Source organism: Ostrea edulis, chromosome 2 (assembly GCF_947568905.1).
Source record: "Ostrea edulis chromosome 2, xbOstEdul1.1, whole genome shotgun sequence".
NCBI lineage: Eukaryota > Metazoa > Mollusca > Bivalvia > Ostreida > Ostreidae > Ostrea > Ostrea edulis.
Window position 1 is genome coordinate 57,351,674 of NC_079165.1, and position 21,238 is coordinate 57,372,911.

General features: G+C 36.1%; 1 protein-coding gene across 2 annotated transcripts; it reads right to left on the reverse strand.

The window, feature by feature from the left end:
- Positions 1-6,081: 6,081 nt before the first annotated feature.
- LOC125681971 (uncharacterized) lies at positions 6,082-15,985 on the reverse strand. 2 transcript variants are annotated; one of them, XM_056154537.1, is made up of 12 exons: positions 14,928-15,975; positions 10,712-13,679; positions 10,452-10,555; positions 10,243-10,307; positions 9,850-10,034; positions 9,476-9,584; positions 9,353-9,369; positions 8,960-9,092; positions 8,412-8,539; positions 7,278-7,324; positions 7,119-7,169; positions 6,082-6,751 (listed from the first exon to the last, which is right to left on the reverse strand). In XM_056154537.1, the coding sequence occupies exons 2-12, from the start codon at positions 13,677-13,679 to the stop codon at positions 6,740-6,742; spliced, it is 3,819 nt and encodes a 1,272-aa protein (XP_056010512.1). In that variant the 5' UTR covers positions 14,928-15,975; the 3' UTR covers positions 6,082-6,739. The 2 variants fall into 2 exon arrangements, with proteins under 2 accessions (XP_056010512.1, XP_056010513.1); XM_056154538.1 differs by lacking the exons at positions 6,082-6,751; positions 7,119-7,169; positions 7,278-7,324 and having other exon boundaries at positions 8,525-8,661; positions 14,928-15,985.
- Positions 15,986-21,238: the final 5,253 nt, after the last annotated feature.

Genomic DNA, 21,238 nt, shown 5'->3' on the forward strand with positions numbered 1-21,238 from the left:
GTTCATTGAAAACGCAAATCTTTGTCATTAACAAATGATCCTTACTAATATTCCTTATGCGTTCTATATTTTGTCTTTAAGACAACGCTATTCTGCCACAATTTAACGATTAATCTATTGTTTGGAGGTGAAGGTTGTCGACTTAAATTACAGAACAGAAGTCGGATATTTCGACAAAATGAAATTTATACTGCAGATACATTTTTTGCGTAAAATTAAAATGTTGACGGAGCTACTGTTAGAGCGAGCATGAATGGTTTAGGGTGTTCCAGCATGCTAGAGATTAACGCGAGATACTTTACATGAATATAAACGCATCCAGAAATGTCCCCCAGGGAAATGGGTTCTTAGGGGTCCAATTAAAACTATGTTTCAAAATTAATATTTAACTGGAAGTGCATATAGATAGCCAAACATATTTATTTTCTAGCTAACCCATTGGGTGGTGGGTTCGGAAATCAATCTCTGCGTACCTGACATAGCTTTTACTAATGGAAGGAAGATATTTGATTTAAAAGAAAACTGGAGAAAATCTGTACTGTAGTGAAAATCGCACAATCAGAAATGAAAATCATTGAAAATCTCTATTTAACAGCAATGTGGTGATAAGGAGCAATATCGTATTTTAATTCAAACAATAATTGAATACTTCAGCATCCGCTTAATAGTAAATCAATTTGAACATGTTTAACCCCCCTTTTTTCCTTGTTGGTGTAATGGTACATTGAAATCCATTCACTGACGGATTTGATTAATGAACACATGCATGCAGATGGAAGTGGATTTTACGTTTTCTGTTGTCTGTTTTACCTCCTGCAAATACGCAATTTCTTGAAAATTACTTGTCTTTTTTTTATCGATAATATTTCCCGCCCAAAATTCCGTCGGAAGTAGCTCGACAAAAAAATGAGGTTAGATGTTAAAAAAGAGTCCAATGTATATAACGGACGTTAACCGAGGCTCTAACTTGTTGGAGTAGGTTTCGAAATGCCAATTTAGTAACAAGTGTAAATGTCCACTTGTTGTAAATGTCCACTTTTTCATCTGTCAACTTGCCAATTTATTATCAATCCAGCGTATAAGATAAAAATAAGTTGACTAGTCACATCCGCTGTGAGCTCTCTATCTTAAGCAGGTAAACGGAATAATGAGTCTGTAGTCAAAATCATTATAACGACCATAGAATATGCGAAATGCTTACTTTAAACGAAACTGTTGAAACCCTTGTAGCATCAACTTATTTGTCAGTAGTTTACTTCAACTTAAAACTTGATCATACGCAGAAAATGTTCTTGAGTATCGAATCAGCTGATAAATGTGAACACCATTTGCAGGTGATAATTGAATATTGCTGCATATATATGGGAAGTTGACGATAGAGAAACTGAAGTTTGTCATAAAGTTGAGTTGTCAGTTTGCCGTTAACATTTATGTTCAATAAGATATCCAAATATGAAGCAGATATGGAAGACTCTGCTGTGTCTTTTATTTCAAGTTCACTTGGATATATCGAATCAACATAATTATGAATGAACATTGTTAGTAGAAAGAAAGTCGTCGATATATCTAAATGTTGAGTTGAAGATCACAGCAAGACATTTTTGTTTTCTCATGTAGAAACTGCCTCAGAAGAATATCAAGATAATATAAACGCATAGTCTCTAATAAAGGAGCGCAATTCGTGTCCACAGGATTTCCAACAGACTGTTGGAAGATTTGATCACCAAAGATCACGTATATATTGTCAATGAGGAGCTCCAGCATCTTTTTAATATGAAATTCGGAGTACTTGTGAGTATAGTCAGAGTGGTGTTTCACAAAGTAATTTTTTGATTGACTTATCACAATATACGTATATTTCTGTGTTCCATTTTTATTGAAAAAGCAGATATCTACGATTCAAAACGCCAAGTCTTTAATTTATTATGAGGAATGGTCGTTTAAAGTGTTGAAAAGTCATACGCTTTTATTTTGTTGATTTAGGAAAAAGTTTTGTGATTTCAAATTTACTAAAGGTTCTTTGGAGGGGTTTTTCCGAATCTACCTTTGATTTACACCACTTCTCGCATATGTTGTAGTAAAATACATCTAAAGTTTCTCCTTCAAAGTAGTTAATATTTCTGTGAGGAGGAAAGATAGGGGCTTAGTATAACATCTCATATGAATTATGATTTCACCAGTGAAACAATGATACAAGCTCTCAATATCATTTTATGTGATTGGTTTTTTTTTCCGGAATAATAAAAGTGTTTTATTTGCAAATAAGAGATTTTAAAGTCCTAATTTCTCTGTGACTTGATGCATGATATAAATATCTTATAAAATATGCCAATAATATATGAGTAGACATTCTCTTCTTTTTTTAATTAAAAGGGATTTAAGATAACTTTAATTCATTGTCTTAATTGGTGTTTAAATTTTGGTGTTAAAATTTATCTCGAGTTCACTAGGAGTCATCGAATCGACATATACAAGCACCTCGAAATTAGAAAGGTGTTAATAATCCGTGTGAAAGATAAGCTGTGCACGTCTCTCTAGAAATATCACGGAGTGAGATTACACAGTGCAATTGTTCAAACTAAAATTCTGAGATTCATCGATTCTAACTTCTGATTGGAAAGAAAACATGGTTCTCGCTGCCTGACGAAAGACATTGATGCATGTACTAACAGCAAGCAACACACACAATACTTCTAGCTTTATTAGTCCCTACCGGCGAAGTCGAGGGGGTAGGTTTGCACTATGTCCGTCCTTTTGTCCGGCAAATAAGTTTTCAGCCCTTTTTTCGTCATGCTTGCAGATATTCATTTGATATTTGGTACATTGCTTTATCATGACAAGTCCCAATTTTGTTCTGGTCCGTTGATATTTTGCAGAGTTATGGTCCTTGAAATTAGAAAAACAATGCAAATACTCAGTTTTCCGCACTAGTTATAGATCGAGTTCGGATTTTGTTCCGGTTCATTGATCTTTAGCTGAGTTATACCCCTTGGATATAGAAAATATTTATTTATGGTACCTTGTTATTCCTGTGCATATATTGTTGACATATGGTTATTCGCGCAGAATATTATGCAGACGACTTGACTTGGACCGATAGGGGATATGTGTTTTTATGCAATACATGTACTTACAGAATATTTGTTTTCATGTTGTACGGTACATGTGTACCGTATATACTCGCATACAAGTCGGTTTCTGGGGAGACTTATACGCTCATACTACTGCAGGGATTTTTTTTTCTTCCTTTCTTCCCGCAAAAGTTGCGGCATTTGACGGTATCACGCCGGTAACTGTCCAATCAAAATGAATTTAGTTATCAATTGAAATTCCATGTATTTAAAAGAATATTTTTCATGGGCGATTTTTCTTATTTCCTCCTCTTCTTTTCTCTTAATTTTTGTAGCACTGATTAGGAAATGTTGTGTAATTTGTAGAAATAATCAAGAGTATACAAAGGAACTATTTGCTGTTTGTAGCTGAGGCTACTTCCCGAGGTGCACTCAGGCTGTTTACACACATGTGAAAAACACGTGGATTTGAGGGTAGTCTTGTTAGTGGATAGTGCCCCCCCCCCCCCCCCCCCCCCGAAATGCTGCGTAGGGTATATGTAGCATAAATACAATTGAACAGTTGGGTGACAGTTTACCCCTTACATTGCATGCCACTAGTACATTTGATTGTGGTCCAAAGTAAAGTTGATCGATATTACCGATATATTGCAATATTTCCATTGACGATAATATATCGCGATATGAAAACTGGATGGATACTGGTATATCGTAATATCAATCAATTATATGAAACACACAGAACGAAAATATTCTCTCATTTCAGTGGTTTAGTATGTTGTTTTGCAAAGTAGCGTTGATTACATCGATCTTTAATAGGGAAACCGATATATATTGCTAAATGAGAAACCATATATATGTACATCTTGTATGTGATGGAAGGGATTTTCGTGAAGCTTTGAAATAAGTCAAAATTAAAAAGTTTAAAATGTCTAAAGCCCTATATTAAAACTTAAATTAGTAAATAATTCTAAATAAATTTCTCTTTTTAAAGACATAAATTCGGATTTTTTTCTTCTTGCACTATTCACCGCCGCGGTGGTCTAGAGGTAGAGCGTTCGCCCCACATGAGGAAGGTCGGGGTTCAATCGAATCCCGGTCGAGACAAACCAAAGTCGTTAAAACAGGTAGTGACAGCTCCATCGCCAAACGTTGGGCACCAGGTGTGAATGACACGGGTCCTCGGAGATGACCTTAAAAACGGGTGTCCCGTGTCACAGTAGGTGTGGTACGCTACAGAACCCTTGGAGCTCACTGCTCAATGACCGTAAGGCTTTATTCAATAATTGCTTTAAAAATCTTGTTATTTATATGGAATTTGAAAATGGCAATATATCGCAATATCATTTTTGCTGGCAATACCCAACCCTAGACTCAAATGATATTGGTTATTGATAATGCGATACAATTACAAGACTTACCTCCCTTTCACCTGTGTGGGTGATACTAGTATATCAGTTTTATTGTGCACATTTACTGATGTGATGTGTACACAGTTTGTTTGAATAAGAACATTATATTACGTAGTGAGATGTTTGAAAAGGGTGTGACAAGAATATTTTGTACTATAATAAGATGACGTGTTGATCTTTCAGTACCTAGTGATGGCATCCATCGCTAGATTGTGAATTAGATAAAATTAGTCCTTTTAGCTTGTTTTATTGAACATGGTAAATATCAAATCAGCGTGGGCTGGGGGTATATATGTATTAGAAATGCAGATTTTCATGTTCATCTTATTCGAAGATTTGCAGATTTGCTTTTTAAAATAGTGCATTTTAAAATATCTATGAAACATAAAGTATAGTATTCTTTTTGTAATCTCTATGTAAATCACCGCAGTCGCTAAAAACGATTTTTAAATTTTTTTTATATATATATATATTTTTTTTTTTTACATAATATAGAACATTTTTCATATTTCTATTAAATCAATCTATTTTCTGTAAAACACTTCTAATTCTGCATGCATGAAATCACATCTATAGAGGGGGCAAAGTTTTCCAAAACAAGATCAATCAGGTTTACATTTACTAAATGATTGGTGATGTTTCGACAATATGTATAGATATCAGCTGTTGCAGGAAGCATTCAAAAGGTATACGTGGATCTATAACAAAGAAAATAGGACGAACATTGTATGATCTGTCACATGTATAATCAATCTTTAATAGTTTTTAATAGAAAAATATCTTACTGTATCCTTTTTTTCATAGTAAAACTTCCGATAGAAACAATTTGTAATTTTAAAACTGTATCATATAATTTTTATAATTAGTACATTTTGTTCTATAATTCACTTGGAATAAAAACGGTAATCTCAATTTAAAGAATTGATATGTCTCTCTGTACTAATATGTATCAAGGTGTGGACAAGTTATAGATAGGCTATGTGAAACTATTTTTTAAAAAAGGAGAGAGAGAGAGAAAAAAAAAATCGCTTAATTACAGTAGGAAAAAGATTATGATTATATATAGAAAATGCACAAGGCAATTAAAAGAGGGTAAATTAGAGAAGAAGAAAAACTAGATTAAGTTAGCCGAGACTTCTGGATGCCAGTACTTAGTATATAGCCTTATGATACAGTTTTAAGATTACAAATTGTTTCTATGGAAATATTTACTATGAAAAAAAATCGTATTTTGAAAGTATAATTTTACTTCTTGTGTAATTTAGAAAGCAGGAGACTTGTTTACACAAAATCGTCATTTCCACCGCTGATTAAACCTGCCAACAATTACAATTTCCATTTGTAATCACGGAAGAATAAACTGTATTCTATATTCGACTGTGGCTTAGGTTGTTAAATGCTCGTAATACATAAAATATCAAGTTTACAGGCCATTAACCATTCCATTTAGTTAGATCTCTGATTTGATTGGTCCGGGTTTACAAAATGCGAGCAATCAATCTTCACTCACTCATTATGTAATAATGACGTCATTCAGGACTAGACATCATGTATGATATTACACAATGTCAATGGCGAAACACAATAGAAGACATCAATGAGAGATTTTTAGACTCTTTTTTTCCCCCTTCAAAAATCATATAAATTACCTACTATAAACGTACAAAGATATAAGATTTTTCATTTCAATGCGGGTTTTTAAAATACATAACAATGCATTGAAATAATTAAAATGATTGCACATTACTTACATTTACATATAAATATATACAAAAACCATTATACAAATGCCCTTAACATGGTTCCTTGTATGATTCAAGCCAACATTAATAATGATAGTATATGTAGCACACATTTGATTCTGACTTCATAAGAAGCTGAGGTATTGCAATTTCTGACAGTGGAAAACAGCAAATACGCTATATTCTTTTGCTAATTATGGCAGTCTCGTATCATATAAAGTCATTTAGGCCTTGAACGTAAATTTCGTTCGCGTCGAATTTATTTTTCATACGTTCTGACAATAGTTGCTACGAGTACATATTTGGGTATTCACACAAACTCATGTACACGATGCATAAATATGATGCGATGATAACAACACATGACTGGCATGAGTCGAACACATTCTATCAAGGCTGTATGTCGGAATATCCGGGTACTTATAGGGTATGACATGCCGCACTCGCACTGTGACACACACTCCAGACACATTTTTAAAACCATATATTGGGATTGTTGCCAATGCAGTGCTTCCTATGTATCGCTCTGAAATAAGAGGAAAATATCAAACATGAAAATAAGATCTTGACTTTTACAAATGAATACCATTTATAACATGTTAATTTTAGTTATTTCACACGTAGATAGATACTTTATATTGCAGGTAAACGTAGATGAGCTTAATTCTCAATATGGAAACATTTATTTAGATATAATTTTAAAAAAAAGAAAACAATTTCGCTGGAACATTTTTACGTAGATACAATGATATTTAGAATACCATGCATATATACAAGTTAGTATATACAATATATATATATATATATATATATATATACAGAGAGAGAGAGAGAGAGAGAGTCACTTGTATGGATACTATTAAGTGCACCGTTCGTTAAATTAATGTACTCACAACAAAGGCAGGGTGTGGAGATCTGTACATTTGTGGGCGGGGCATGCGATACTGCAATAGAATAACACACTCTTGTAATACTTGTGAAATACACGTTTAATGATACACTTACGGAATCCTTGTATATTTATTCTATGTAAGTATCATACACTGGATTACCTCATCCCAGCTTTCCAAACCACCCGGGGTGTTCCAGGGAGCGTTTCCTGTAGAAGAAATTTATATTCATTTTATTACCTTCAAAAGCGGATAGTCGTGGTGATAATTAAACATGAACTCGGGTGGAGCGATCGCGAGTCCAAATCTTGAAGGTCAAATCATTACTTATTGTATGTTCGCAATTCCACTTTTCCCGTATATATAAAAATAATATCCTTTGTCTGCTAAGTTTTAGGCAGGTTCAATTCATATATTCACCAGTAAATGTTATATAAACCCTTTCAAATTAATAATATAAATGCTTGATCTCATCTTTGGGTGTATAAAGAAAATTTGAAAATAATGTTTTTGCGATATCATCATGGTAACACCCAACTATATGCTTGGATAACTGTATACAACACTGCGGTGGTATGTTCCCGGTTCACATTTGTAACGAGACAGGTTACCCTGGAGTCAATCTTTACAATGCGTGATGGGGTGTCTATACCATAATGGTTATAGAAGATCTTACCCTGAATGAGCGAATTCAGAGCGTATAATGTGAAGGCACGCCCAAAGGTAAACAGACGGGAACCTCTTTCAGGTGTGACGGTACACACAACAACAACAACAAAAGAACATGTCACACCACAGGCGGGGTCCCATGGGTTTAAATTTTTAACATTTCAGTCTAATTCTATTTTGTATATCCGGTTTGTTGACGTAAAACAGCATACGTAACAGGTGTACACGGTAATAAATGTCACGTTTGTTAATATTTTACTTGGTTAATCATAAAAAACTTCAGACCTTCCTAGTGCCTTAATTACTTCATTCATTATTACTTTTCAAATGTGGCGTGATTGTGAAATATATTTTATTCATCAATTCGAGAAAACCACATTCCTTTTCCCTCAATACAGTTAAATACTTTAAATATTTTTTAACAATTAAGGGAAACCTAGAAAGCCCTTCAGATGCATACTTTTAGAGTTATAGGCCCTCTCATAACATATAGACATCAATGCAGTTCAGAAGTTGTTACTGTGTATGGTTTGCCAATAAAATTTCCAATTTCGGAGCGTATACGGTTATTTTCTCAGAAGGTCCTTCGGTGAATTAGGTGCTATACAAGGAACAAAATCAACATACCCTTGAAGGCCTTACTGGACGGCAACACCTCAAGTTCTACATCATCCGGCATAAAGTAATGGTGCTTGTAAAAGCCGTGGTTATCGTATTTGTAGGGTAAAGAAAGATGGGGATAGTCTTTTGGATCCCTGCAATAATATCAACAGAATTGTCTCAAATCAACAATTTCCAATATAATCTTGGTCTGTTACCGGCTGTCTTAGAATATAGAGGTCGCCCAAGTCCAACAATTTAAGTCATTACAATGAACCTGTGAATAGCGAAAGACAAATTCACTAAGCAAAACAGATATTGAACGAGAAAAGGTTTGTCCCAAAACTATAACTAGAGGAATAACTAGAGTATACATGTATATCATAATGGTTGCTCTCAAACTAAAACTCCTACTTCCTATTTATAATATCAAGTCGCTTGCTTGCTTAAATTGCATATCAATAACTCTACGACGAAGGCAAGTTCGCTCCATTTTACAACAAATTTCGTGGTTTTACTCGATACATGATATGCCATTTTTCGTTATCTATTTGTTATACAAATTGTTTCCTAACCAATCTTCTTCTTCCTTTAGCCTTCGGCTCTTCCGATTCTTCTTCATTAGTATGCAGACCAGGGCTACGATGAAAGTCAATAGGAAGAATACAGGAATACCAATGGCTAAACCCAGGATCAACGAAAGGTTGTCTACAAAATGTCAGAAAACACGGGTTATGATATCGAGAATTCTATACTCGACCATAAAATAAAGAATTGGGGAGGTAATACATAACTCACAGAAATAATAGAAGTTTTGTCCCAATTAGCTACGAAAAGTTAACTACACATTTATGGTAGGAAGATACCATGTGCTTAGTAAATCCATATGCCAATCAGTCATTTCAATAATTTACAATACGTGAAATACCGATTTATATGCTTCCTTTTGTAAGATACATGCTGCTTACCATTTTTTACTATAGGTCTGAAAAAGAAAAGAGACACAAATGTAATCATATCATCATAGATTTCCATCAGAATTGGTTTTATACATTGCAGTGTGTATGTATGATAATCGAAAAGTCTCTTACTTGCAGACGGCAATCCCTGATTCGACAACACAGACGGTATCGGATGAACAGGAACTAATGGTGTTGAGGATCTGACATTTATCGGTCTCTTTCTCTCTATTCAATTCCACTACAAAAATGCGAAGTGATAGGTTGTTTGTAACGAGAAAACTATCTTCCATGTGTTTAAGTAAACCATAATTTTTGTTGTAGATGGGTTGATTTTTAAGTTCGAAGTTCCATGAAGATCACAGTTTATTGAAAAAATTGTAAAAAGTTTCAAAGTAAAACACAAACATTTAACCATGCCAAAGTAACATCACAGTATAGTATTTACTGTTTAATAAACTCTTCAACATGATTAGTCCCCATCCCACATCTGACCCTAAACTTACCAGAAGTACCAGTGCCTGTGCTACCAGATCCTGAGGTTCCTATAACTCCGTTGTTGGCAGACACGGAAGTCCCGTTGATGGTAACCTTCTCGGTACCTTGGACGAGTTCCTGCACTGCGTTTATTACCTCCCCCGTGGCCACAGTTTGGGTTGTCAATGTGTAGTTTACAATAACGCTACCTTTGCTAAATAAATTCAATAATACTTAGGTATTAACATTATGACGTCATAGATTTTTAGCATTATAACGTTCAATAAATTAAATATGGCTGATTAAAAATTCGACAAAAGATTCTCTATCTTGCGTTTGTATAACTGATTTCACTTTGACAATTTTGTTAAAATTTTCATTGCATCTGATTTTGATCAAATAGGAACACGAATGAGCAATACCTTATTGACAAAATTGTAACTGATCCAAACACACTTCCAAGTTTCCTGCTGTAGTAATCACGCAGCTAAAACAAATCAGCAATTTTTATTGAAGTAGATCAACCATAAAGAGTAACGTTACAATATGAAATGAACATTTGATTCACTTTACAGATTTTTAAAAAGTGAAATATCATTAACGAGATCAATGGCTGTTACAGACAACTTACAGAAGTGTATACGAATGTTTTGTATTCCTTGTACTCCTGACTAGTTTCATCGTCTAAATTCACTGTTGTTGTAGTATCAAAGGTTATCTGCATGTCAAAGACTACTGCAATAAATTGATAAGCACGTATATTACAACCACATATTTATGCAAACACTGGATAACATGCAATGGTATGGCATTTCCAACAAATAATTTTAAAGCGCTCTTACTTGCATAATCAAAACATAAATGAAAAAAAAATCAAATTTAGACAATTACCAGCAGGTGTCGCAGTTGTAGAAGGTTGTGTAGTTAATTCCGTAGTTGAATCTGCTATTGCTGTTACAGTTGTTCCCGCTTGTGTTGTGGCTGTCTGTGTACTTTCAGTTGTTCCTGCTTGTGTTGTGGCTGCCTGTGTACTATCAGTTGTTCCTGCTTGTGTTGTGGCTGCCTGTGTACTTTCAGTTGTTCCCGCTTGTGTTGTGGCTGTCTGTGTACTTTCAGTTGTTCCTGCTTGTGTTGTGGCTGCCTGTGTACTATCAGTTGTTCCTGCTTGTGTTGTGGCTGCCTGTGTACTTTCAGATGAGCTTTGTTGAGTGGCTGCCTGTGTACTATCAGTTGTTCCTGTTTGTGTTGTGGCTGCCTGTGTACTTTCATATGAGCTTTGTTGAGTGGCTGCTTTCGTACTTTCAGTTGTTCCTGTTTGTGTTGTGACTGCCTGTGTACTTTCAGTTGTTCCCGTTTGTGTTGTGGCTGCTTGTGTACTATCAGTTGTTCCTGCTTGTGTTGTGGGTGCTTGTGTACTTTCAGATGAGCTTTGTTGAGTGGCTGCCTGTGTACTTTCAGTTGAGCTTTGTTGAGTGGCTGCCTGTGTACTTTCAGTTGTTCCTGTTTGTGTTGTGGCTGCCTGTGTACTTTCAGTTGTTCCCGCTTGTGTTGTGGCTGCCTCTGTACTTTCAATTGAGCTTTGTTGAGTGGCTGCCTGTGTACTTTCAGTTGTTCCTGCTTGTGTTGTGGCTGCCTGTGTACTTTCAGTTGTTCCCGCTTGTGTTGTGGCTGCCTCTGTACTTTCAATTGAGCTTTGTTGAGTGGCTGCCTGTGTACTTTCAGTTGTTCCTGCTTGTGTTGTGGCTGCCTGTGTACTTTCAGATGAGCTTTGTTGAGTGGCTGCCTGTGTACTTTCAGTTGAGCTTTGTTGAGTGGCTGCCTTTGTACTTTCAGTCGTTCCTGCTTGTGTTGTGGCTGCCTGTGTACTATCAGTTGTTCCTGCTTGTGTTGTGGCTGACTGTGTACTTTCAGTTGAGCTTTGTTGAGTGGCTGCCTTTGTACTACCAGTTGTTCCTGTTTGTGTTGTGGCTGCCTGTGTACTTTCAGTTGTTCCTGCTTGTGTTGTGGCTGCCTGTGTACTTTCAGTTGTTCCTGTTTGTGTTGTGGCTGACTGTGTACTTTCAGTTGAGCTTTGTTGAGTGGCTGCCTGTGTACTTTCAGTTGTTCCTGCTTGTGTTGTGGCTGCCTGTGTACTTTCAGTTGAGCTTTGTTGAGTGGCTGCCTTTGTACTACCAGTTGTTCCTGTTTGTGTTGTGGCTGCCTGTGTACTTTCAGTTGTTCCTGCTTGTGTTGTGGCTGCCTGTGTACTATCAGTTGTTCCTGCTTGGGTTGTGGCTGCCTGTGTACTTTCAGATGAGCTTTGTTGAGTGGCTGCCTGTGTACTTTCAGTTGTTCCTGCTTGTGTTGTGGCTGCCTTCGTACTTTCAGTTGTTCCTGTGTGTGTTGTGGCTGCCTGTGTACTTTCAGTTGTTCCTGCTTGTGTTGTGGCTGCCTGTGTACTATCAGTTGTTCCTGCTTGGGTTGTGGCTGCCTGTGTACTTTCAGATGAGCTTTGTTGAGTGGCTGCCTGTGTACTTTCAGTTGTTCCTGCTTGTGTTGTGGCTGCCTTCGTACTTTCAGTTGTTCCTGTGTGTGTTGTGGCTGCCTGTGTACTTTCAGTTGTTCCTGTGTGTGTTGTGGCTGCCTGTGTACTTTCAGATGAGCTTTGTTGAGTGGCTGCCTGTGTACTTTCAGTTGTTCCTGCTTGTGTTGTGGCTGCCTGTGTACTTTCAGTTGTTCCTGTTTGTGTTGCGGCTACCTGTGTACTTTCAGATGAGCTTTGCTGAGTGGTTGACTGTGTACTTTCAGTTGTTCCCGCTTGTGTTGTGGCTGCCTGTGTACTTTCAGATGAGCTTTGTTGAGTGACTGCCTGTGTACTTTCAGTTGTTCCTGCTTGTGTTGTGGCTGCCTGTGTACTTTCAGTTGTTCCCGCTTGTGTTGTGGCTGCTTGTGTATTTTCAGTTGAGCTTTGTTGAGTGGCTGCCTGTGTACTTTCAGTTGAGCTTTGTTGAGTGGCTGCCTGTGTACTATCAGTTGTTCCTGCTTGTGTTGTGGCTGCCTGTGTACTATCAGTTGTTCCTGCTTGGGTTGTGGCTGCCTGTGTACTTTCAGTTGAGCTTTGTTGAGTGGCTGCCTGTGTACTTTCAGATGAGCTTTGTTGAGTGGCTGCCTGTGTACTTTCAGTTGTTCCTGATTGTGTTGTGGCTGCCTGTGTACTTTCAGTTGTTCCCGCTTGTGTTGTGGCTGCCTGTGTACTTTCAGTTGTTCCTGCTTGTGTTGTGGCTGCCTGTGTACTTTCAGTTGTTCCTGCTTGTGTTGTGGCTGCCTGTGTACTTTCAGTTGAGCTTTGTTGAGTGGCTGCCTGTGTACTTTCAGATGAGCTTTGTTGAGTGGCTGCCTGTGTACTATCAGTTGTTCCTGTTTGTGTTGTGGCTGCCTGTGTACTTTCAGATGAACTTTGTTGAGTGGCTGCCTGTGTACTTTCAGTTGATCCACCTTGTGTTGTGGCTGAAAGAGAACTGTCTGTTGTATTTTGTGTTGTGGCTGTTTGAGTACCATCAGAGGTCGCCTCCAGTGTTGTGGTAGCTTCTTGAGAACTCTCAGATGTGACACTTTGTGTTGATGTGTCTGTTGGAGTGCTTTCAGACACCGTTGCTTGTGTTGTGGTTTGAGAGTTTTCAGAGGTGGATTCTTCTGTTGTTTCAGTTTGTGCTGTTGATGCTGGTTGTGTGGTCGAAGAGTCCTCTGTCCTATCAGTTGTCATTGATTGTGTTGTATCAGCTGACTGAGTTGAGTCAGTTGTACTTGTGGAAGCCATGTTATTATGAAACAACAGGGACAGGAGAGAAAATACCACAAACAGTTTGGTACGCAACATCATCTGCAAAAACAACCCAACTTACTTTGGAAATTTGATCTTAACGCAATTGTTGATGTAGTATTTTTTATCTGTTTTAGTTTATGCATATAATATAGTGGATGGGATAATGTGGCGGTCAGTCTGGCTGGACATCTCACTGCTTCGGTTAAACTTATTGGTTTGGATACCGGTATTCTCATTGATATGAATATTTTTATTGGTTTGAAAAATAATCATAGGCTTTGAATGGCCATTGTGGTTTCATTGCACCTTTCAGGACTATGAATTGGGTCCAGTATTCTTAATCGTTCAGAGTCTTTACGCGTGTACTGAGAGGTAGTAACCATTCAGTTATTTTCATGTGTTGGTTATCGATCAATGCGCCATGTGTGTACAGGCAGTTGATTAGGTGTGACAGGTTCTCAATTCACAATTTTTTCCCCTTTGATTTACTGATTTATTAATTAATTAAAATACTTGAAATGAATAAGCATGTTAAAATATCTCCAGACTTGATCTATCGAAGATAAGATCTGACACTTTTCCTTGAATTGTTTGAATCCCTTATTCCGATGTAAAAGCAATTCCAGATGATAAAGATCTTGTTACAATGTACTTTTATATATAATTAGCAGTATCTTGATAGATAGCCTTGCAGTCATCTTTCTGTATTTAGGTAATTATTTGTCGGAGATGATCATTTCCAGTTTTCATACCGAGTTGGAGAATAATCCTATGCTTTTTAATGTGCGGTCAAACAGTGCATGAACGGTGTAATTTTCATTGAAAGGACTCAGGGTACCCATTTTTGTAAGCGAATTCCATTAGGAACACAATAAAGCCTGTGGGCTTCAAGTTTGACAATACGACCAATTCCAGGCCGGCAGTGTTTATTGGACCACGAAGTCCCAGGTCAGTGGCCTTTCGTGCCACCCCGAACAGTGAGTGTACTGGGCGTGTCCCGAGATTGATTTTTAAATAAGTTTTGAAGAAAGAGAAAATACAATTTCTACACTTTTTTGAAATTCTGCTTTTAATCGTTTTGAAAAAAAATTTGCCTTACTGCATAAATTTTATTTTTCAAAGAAGAAAAAAGGTGTTTGTAATAAAATTATCATTCAAATAGTATATTACCGTAGAATAATTGTCTGAAGCAAAAGTGTTTGTATTTAAATATTGTTTTCCTTTTGATTTTATTTTGAATTTGGAATACAGATTTGTAAATTATCAGTATATATACCTATATTTGTATGTAATGGATCCACTTACCTTGTTAGATTTAGATTAAATCTTTTACTCCTTTAATAATATCCAACGAAATAAAACAGGTATTACTCGCACATGGTTTCGAAAGTTATTTTAAATTAAAGCTGTGCGACTAGGCTGGGCTTGTCATGCGTCGTCGATCGGGTACATATATCACGCAAAAATGTGAGGATGAGACTTTAACTAGGGCACCCCTTTTAAAGGTAGTGGAAAGGGCCCCTTCTGAAGGTGTTACAATGTCAGTCTCACAATGCATGCGGCCTTTAAAGATCTGATTGAAAGAATTTGTAAACTACCACGTATATTCCACATGAATGAAAAAATTCAGGCGTGTCTGGCGTAGTAATACCTGGTAATTAATTTAAGTACATACTTTATTTCACTCTACTAAAAGGAATATTTTATTGAAAACAATTTTTTGCAATAGGCACATTTGAACATTTATTTCAAGGCGTATTCTTAATGCAAAAATGGGTTGGTTGTTTTTCAATTTACTTGATTAAGTTTATATATTCAGCTGACTTACAAAGCAAATAAATATATTTCTTCGACCGTGTTGCGATTTGATTAAACGTAGAATATCGTTTGTTTTGAGAGTAATTCGATCGAGGATCTGTTAAATTGAGGATGGTATTTTCTGGATGACAAACACATAACGAAAGTATTATACCACCTTTACTCCTAACCACATGGAAGGGTTGTCATTCTTAATTCATTTTCAACAAATTTGAAATCGTGTCAGAATCGTGCTTGAGAATATTTCACAATTTTGGTACATAAAATTATTTGCAGGGTGTTTTACATGACAGATGGGGTACGTACAAACCAGGATGACGGTTCTGAGACGATTGCAACTTAAACAAACCCTGGGTTAAACATACACTTACACTGTTTGCTGTGAGCCATTTTCTCAGCATTTGGTATATATTGTGTTTGCATATACAGTATGCATGAAATACTTAAACAAATTATTAAAAATGTTCGTGTTTTTGAAAAATGGGTCGCGTTGAGACCACCGTGTACTTAGTTGATATTGAATGTCTGTACAGTTGTTGGAAGTCTCTACAAGTGTACATATATATATAGTAGACTTGCGCTGTCGTTTTGTGGCAGTTTTAAAGTCCTTTTGTTTTATGTGTAATATTGAACAAACCTACAGAGCAATGTATGGCATTTAAATATTAAAGCATTAAAGACCGGAAATATCGAGTATGATCTATATATGCTCTTATTACATTCGAAGTTTAATCACGTTTTATCGGCATAGTATCGCCCCAATGAATCCTCTTTGAAAATCCTATTTATTCTATTTTTAGAAGTGTATATAAAATGAGAGGTTGTTGTGAAATGGATCAGTAATGAACGAGGAGACATCGGGTACACATGAATCGCGGAACCTCTAACCCCGAAACACTGATATAATCAACAATTCAGTTTACAAACTGGAAAAAGGGATATAAAATATAATCATTATTCATAACAAAAATCCATTTACTCGGCTAGGAAGATAGTTTAATTTTAAAAAAAATGTTATGTTTTGTGGTGTTTCTTTGAGAGAGAGAGAGAGAGAGAGAGAGAGAGAGAGAGAGAGAGAGAGAGAGAGAGAGAGAGAGAGTTTTGTATTATATCTGTGGTTAAACTTATATATATATATATATATATATATATATATATATATATATATATATATGATTGTCTATATATAATATATATATTGATATTGAAGTTGAAAATGTTCAATAGTAGAAATACTCTACGAAGGGTATGGTGTTTTTGTATACAAATAATCGATGTTGGGAAACGTGTCTTCCTGGTATAGAATAGGATAGTATTTATTACCAAATCAGGGCCCAAATGGGCATAAACATGTAACATATATATGTATTACATGTAATGGTAATTGCTTATCAACTACCCTTCTGTTCCGTAGTCCTGATCTCTGCATAGGGATATTCATCTTCCCAAGTCAAGGGTTTCTAGCGGAGCGGATCAGAAACCCCTGACTTGAGAAGATGACGGATATTCGATTTATTCATTAATTCTTTTTTATCATCAATATTTAAAATACGTATGAAAAAAATACATTAAACGACTTAAATTCTTTGATCCGCCCTCTGAGCATATATGATTTTATATTCATTGAATGGGTCAGTCAGGGTATATTTTTTTTTATATATACATATAACGATATGCATTATAATCATTGTATGATGATAGGCCTGAAATAAGATAACCTGAGATGTGGACTATGGCGGGGAAAAGACTTGAGGGATGTTACGAATTCTATGATTTCTATACCAGGAGCGGGTCCAGGAATTGTATTTAGATGGGTCGCAACTTTATGATGGGGCAAGGGGTCTGGGTGCCGTCTTGAGACCCCCAGTGTGTCCAGGGCGAAGCCCTGATGGGGGCTCAGGGACTTTCTGGATTTTACTGGTCTTGAAATACGTCCCCCGTGCATAGGCGTAGCTTGGGTTCGATTATTACCGAGGCAGGGGGTCTCGACATTTTAACAACGTAAAAGGTGTTGTTTTTTTTTACTGAGGCAACTGCCTCGGTTGCCTCAATAGAAGCTACCCACTGCTGTGTAGTCATTTTTAGCTCACCTGAGCTAAAAGCTCAAGTGAGCTTTTCTGATCACCCGTATTCCGGCGTCCGTCCGTCTGTAAACTTTTAACATTTTTAACTTCTTCTCAAAAACCACTGGCCCAATTTCAATCAAAGTTGGCACAAAGCATCCTTAGGTAAAGGGAATTCTAAATAATTAAAATAAAGGACCAGGCTACCTTCCAAGGGGAGATAATCAAGAAAAGGTAAAAATAGGGTAGGGTCATTAAAAAATCTTCTTCTCAAGAACAAATGGGCTAGAAAAGATGAAATTTATAGATAAGCTTTATTAGGTAGTGCAAATTCTAAATTGTTAAAATCATGTCTCCCAGGGGTCGGATGGGGCCACAATAGGGGATCAAAGTTTTACATACAAATATATAGGAAAAATCGTTAAAAATCTTCTTCTCAAGAACCACTGAGCCAGAAAAGCTGAGATTTATATGAAAGCTTTCTGATATAGTGCAGATTCTAAATTGTTAAAATCATGGCACCCGGGGGTCAGATGGGGCCACAATAGGGGATCAAAGTTTTACATACAAATATATAGGAAAAATCTTTAAAAATCTTCTTCTCAAGAACCACTGAGCCAGAAAAGCTGAGATTTATATGAAAGCTTCCTGATATAGTGCAGATTCTAAATTGTTAAAATCATGGCACCCGGGGGTCAGATGGGGCCACAATAGGGGATCAAAGTTTTACATACAAATATATAGGAAAAATCGTTAAAAATCTTCTTCTCAAGAACCACTGAGCCAGAAAAGCTGAGATTTATATGATAGCTTCCTGATATAGTACAAATTCTAAATTGTTAAAATCATGGCCCCGGGGGGTCGGATGGGGCCACAATAGGGGATCGAAGTTTTACATACAAATATATAGGAAAAATCTTTAAAAATCTTCTCAAGAACCACTAAGCCAGAAAAGCTGATATTTACATGAAAGCTTTCTGACATAGTGCAGATTCAAGTTTGTTCAAATCATGGCCCCTGGGGGTTGGATGGGGCCACAAGGGGGGGGGATCAAAGTTTTACATACAAATATATAGGGACATTCTTTAAGAATCTTCTTCTCAAGAACCACTAAGCCAGAAAAGCTGAGATTTACATGAAAGATATCTGACATAATGCAAATTCAAGATTGTTCAAATCATGGCCCCTGGGGTATGATGGGGTCACAATAGGGGGATCAAAGTTTTACATGCAAATATATAGGAAAAATGTTTAAAATTGTTCTTCTCAAGAACAACTGGGCCAGAAAAGCTTAGATTTACATAACATAGAGCAGAGGACGGGGCCACAAAAGGGGATCAAAGTTTTACATACAAATATATAGGAATTTTTTTAAAAAAAATCTTCTCAAGAACCACTGAGCCAGAAAAGCTGATATTTACATGAAAGCTTTCTGATATAGTGCAGATTCAAGTTTGTTCAAAGCATGGCCCCTGGGGGTAGGATGGGGCCACAAGGGGGGGATCAAAGTTTTACATACAAATATATAGGAAAAATCTTCAAATATCTTCTTCTCGTGAACCATTGGGCCAAAGAAGTTCACATTTACATGAAAGCTTTCTGACATAGTGTAGATTCAAGTTTGCAAAAAATATGGCCTCCAGGGGTAGGTTGGGGCCATAATAAGGACTACGGTTTTACATGCAAATATATATAGAAAGTCTTCTGATATGGACCAAGGTGACTCAGGTGAGCGATGTGGCCCATGGGCCTCTTGTTACTATTTTCTGTCATCGTTTTATTGATTAGTTGTGAGTTTAACATTGAATTCGGCTCGCAAGTATCTAAGACCGGCCCAAGAATGCCGCCTCCAGCTGGAGGTGGCGAAATTTCCAGTTTACGTAATGGGACCAGTTCTGACGCTTTCCTGGCACGGTAAAACTAATATAAAAAATCATACCAAAAAAAACCCAACAACAACAGGAAAGCGTCAGATATTTCGAACTATCACTCATGCAGTGCTGGATATTTGTCCCACTCCCGCATGTAAGCAAGTTGTTTCATATGGAGCGCCAAATTAACATAAACTCAAATAATTGAAGATATCTTCAATCATTTGAAGATATCATCAATTCATTTGATGCGCGGAACAATTTTTAAGATCTCTTCAAATAATTAATGATATCTTCAATTCTGAATTATTGTGCGCATTAATTGAATTGACGATAGCATTAATTCTTCAGCTGAATTGATGCGCTTTTTAATGATCTCTTCAAATGAATTAATGATCTCAACAATTGAATTGATTTGATGCGCGCTACAATTCAATCGAAAAGAGCAATAATTGATATAATGCGCACATTAAATCAATTGATGAGAGCAATAATTGAACTGATGCACGCATTAATTCAATTATTGCTCTTTTCAATTGAATTAATGATATCTTTAATTCATTTGAAGAGAGCAATAATTCTTTTAGAGAGAGCAACTATATAATTAAAGATATCTTCAATTCAACATATCCACAATTGACCATTAATAATAGATTTGATGCGCGCATTAATTCAATTATTGCTCTCTTCAATTCAATTGATGAGAGCATCAATTTCGTAGAAATATTGCTCGCAATAATTAATTTAGAGCTCGGTATAAATAATTTGATGATCTCTTTAATTCAATTGAAGATATCTTTAAATCATTTACAATGCTTTTGTATAAGGAATGAATGTGCGCATCAATTCTTTTAAAGAGAGCAACAATTCAATTAAAGATATCATTAATTCAATTGTGGATATGTTGAATTGAAGATATCTTTAATTATATAGTTGCTCTCTCTAAAAGAATTATTGCTCTCTTCAAATGAATTAAAGATATCATTAATTCAATTAAAGAGAGCAATAATTGAATTAATGCGCGCATTAAATCAATTATTGCTCTCATTAAATGAATTAATGCGCGCATCAATTCAATTATTGCTCTCATCAATTGATTTAATGCGCGCATTATATCAATTATTGCTCTCTTCAATTGAATTGTAGCGCGCATCAATTCAATTGTTGATATCATTAATTCATTTGAAGAGATCATTAATTCAATTAAAGCGCGCATCAAATCAGCTGAAGAATTAATGCTCTCATCAATTCAATTGATGCGCGCAATAATTCAGAATTGAAGATATCATTAATTATTTGAAGAGATCTTTAATTCAATTGTTGCGCGCATCAAATGAATTGATGATATCTTCAAATAATTGAAGATATCTTCAATTATTTGAGTTTATGTTAATTTGGCATACGTTTGAGCCATTTTGTTATCCAATACTCATAAACTCACTAAAGTTGCCTTTCCCATGAGATAGGATGGTCTCAGAAACTCTGGATATCATCTTTTAAGAAATAATACAACGACAGAAATTAGCAAATGTACCCACTGTCATCATATTTTACGTCATAATTTACGGAAGAGTTCGACAAAGGGAAATAACTCTTGGGGAACTCGGAACTTCCGTATTGAAGCGTGCATTAATTCATTTGAAGAGAGCAATAATTGATTTAATGCGTGCATTATAATTCAGTTAAAGAGAGCAATAATTGAATTGATGATATCTTCAAATAGTTTCGTCCTAGACTGCATGCGAATGAGGGATTCTATATTCTCACAAGTGGTCATCTCAAAAGCTTACAGAGGGTAGAACTGACTATTCAGAACGATTTATGAGGATGATCGGTGGGAAAATAACATATTTTGGATAAATTA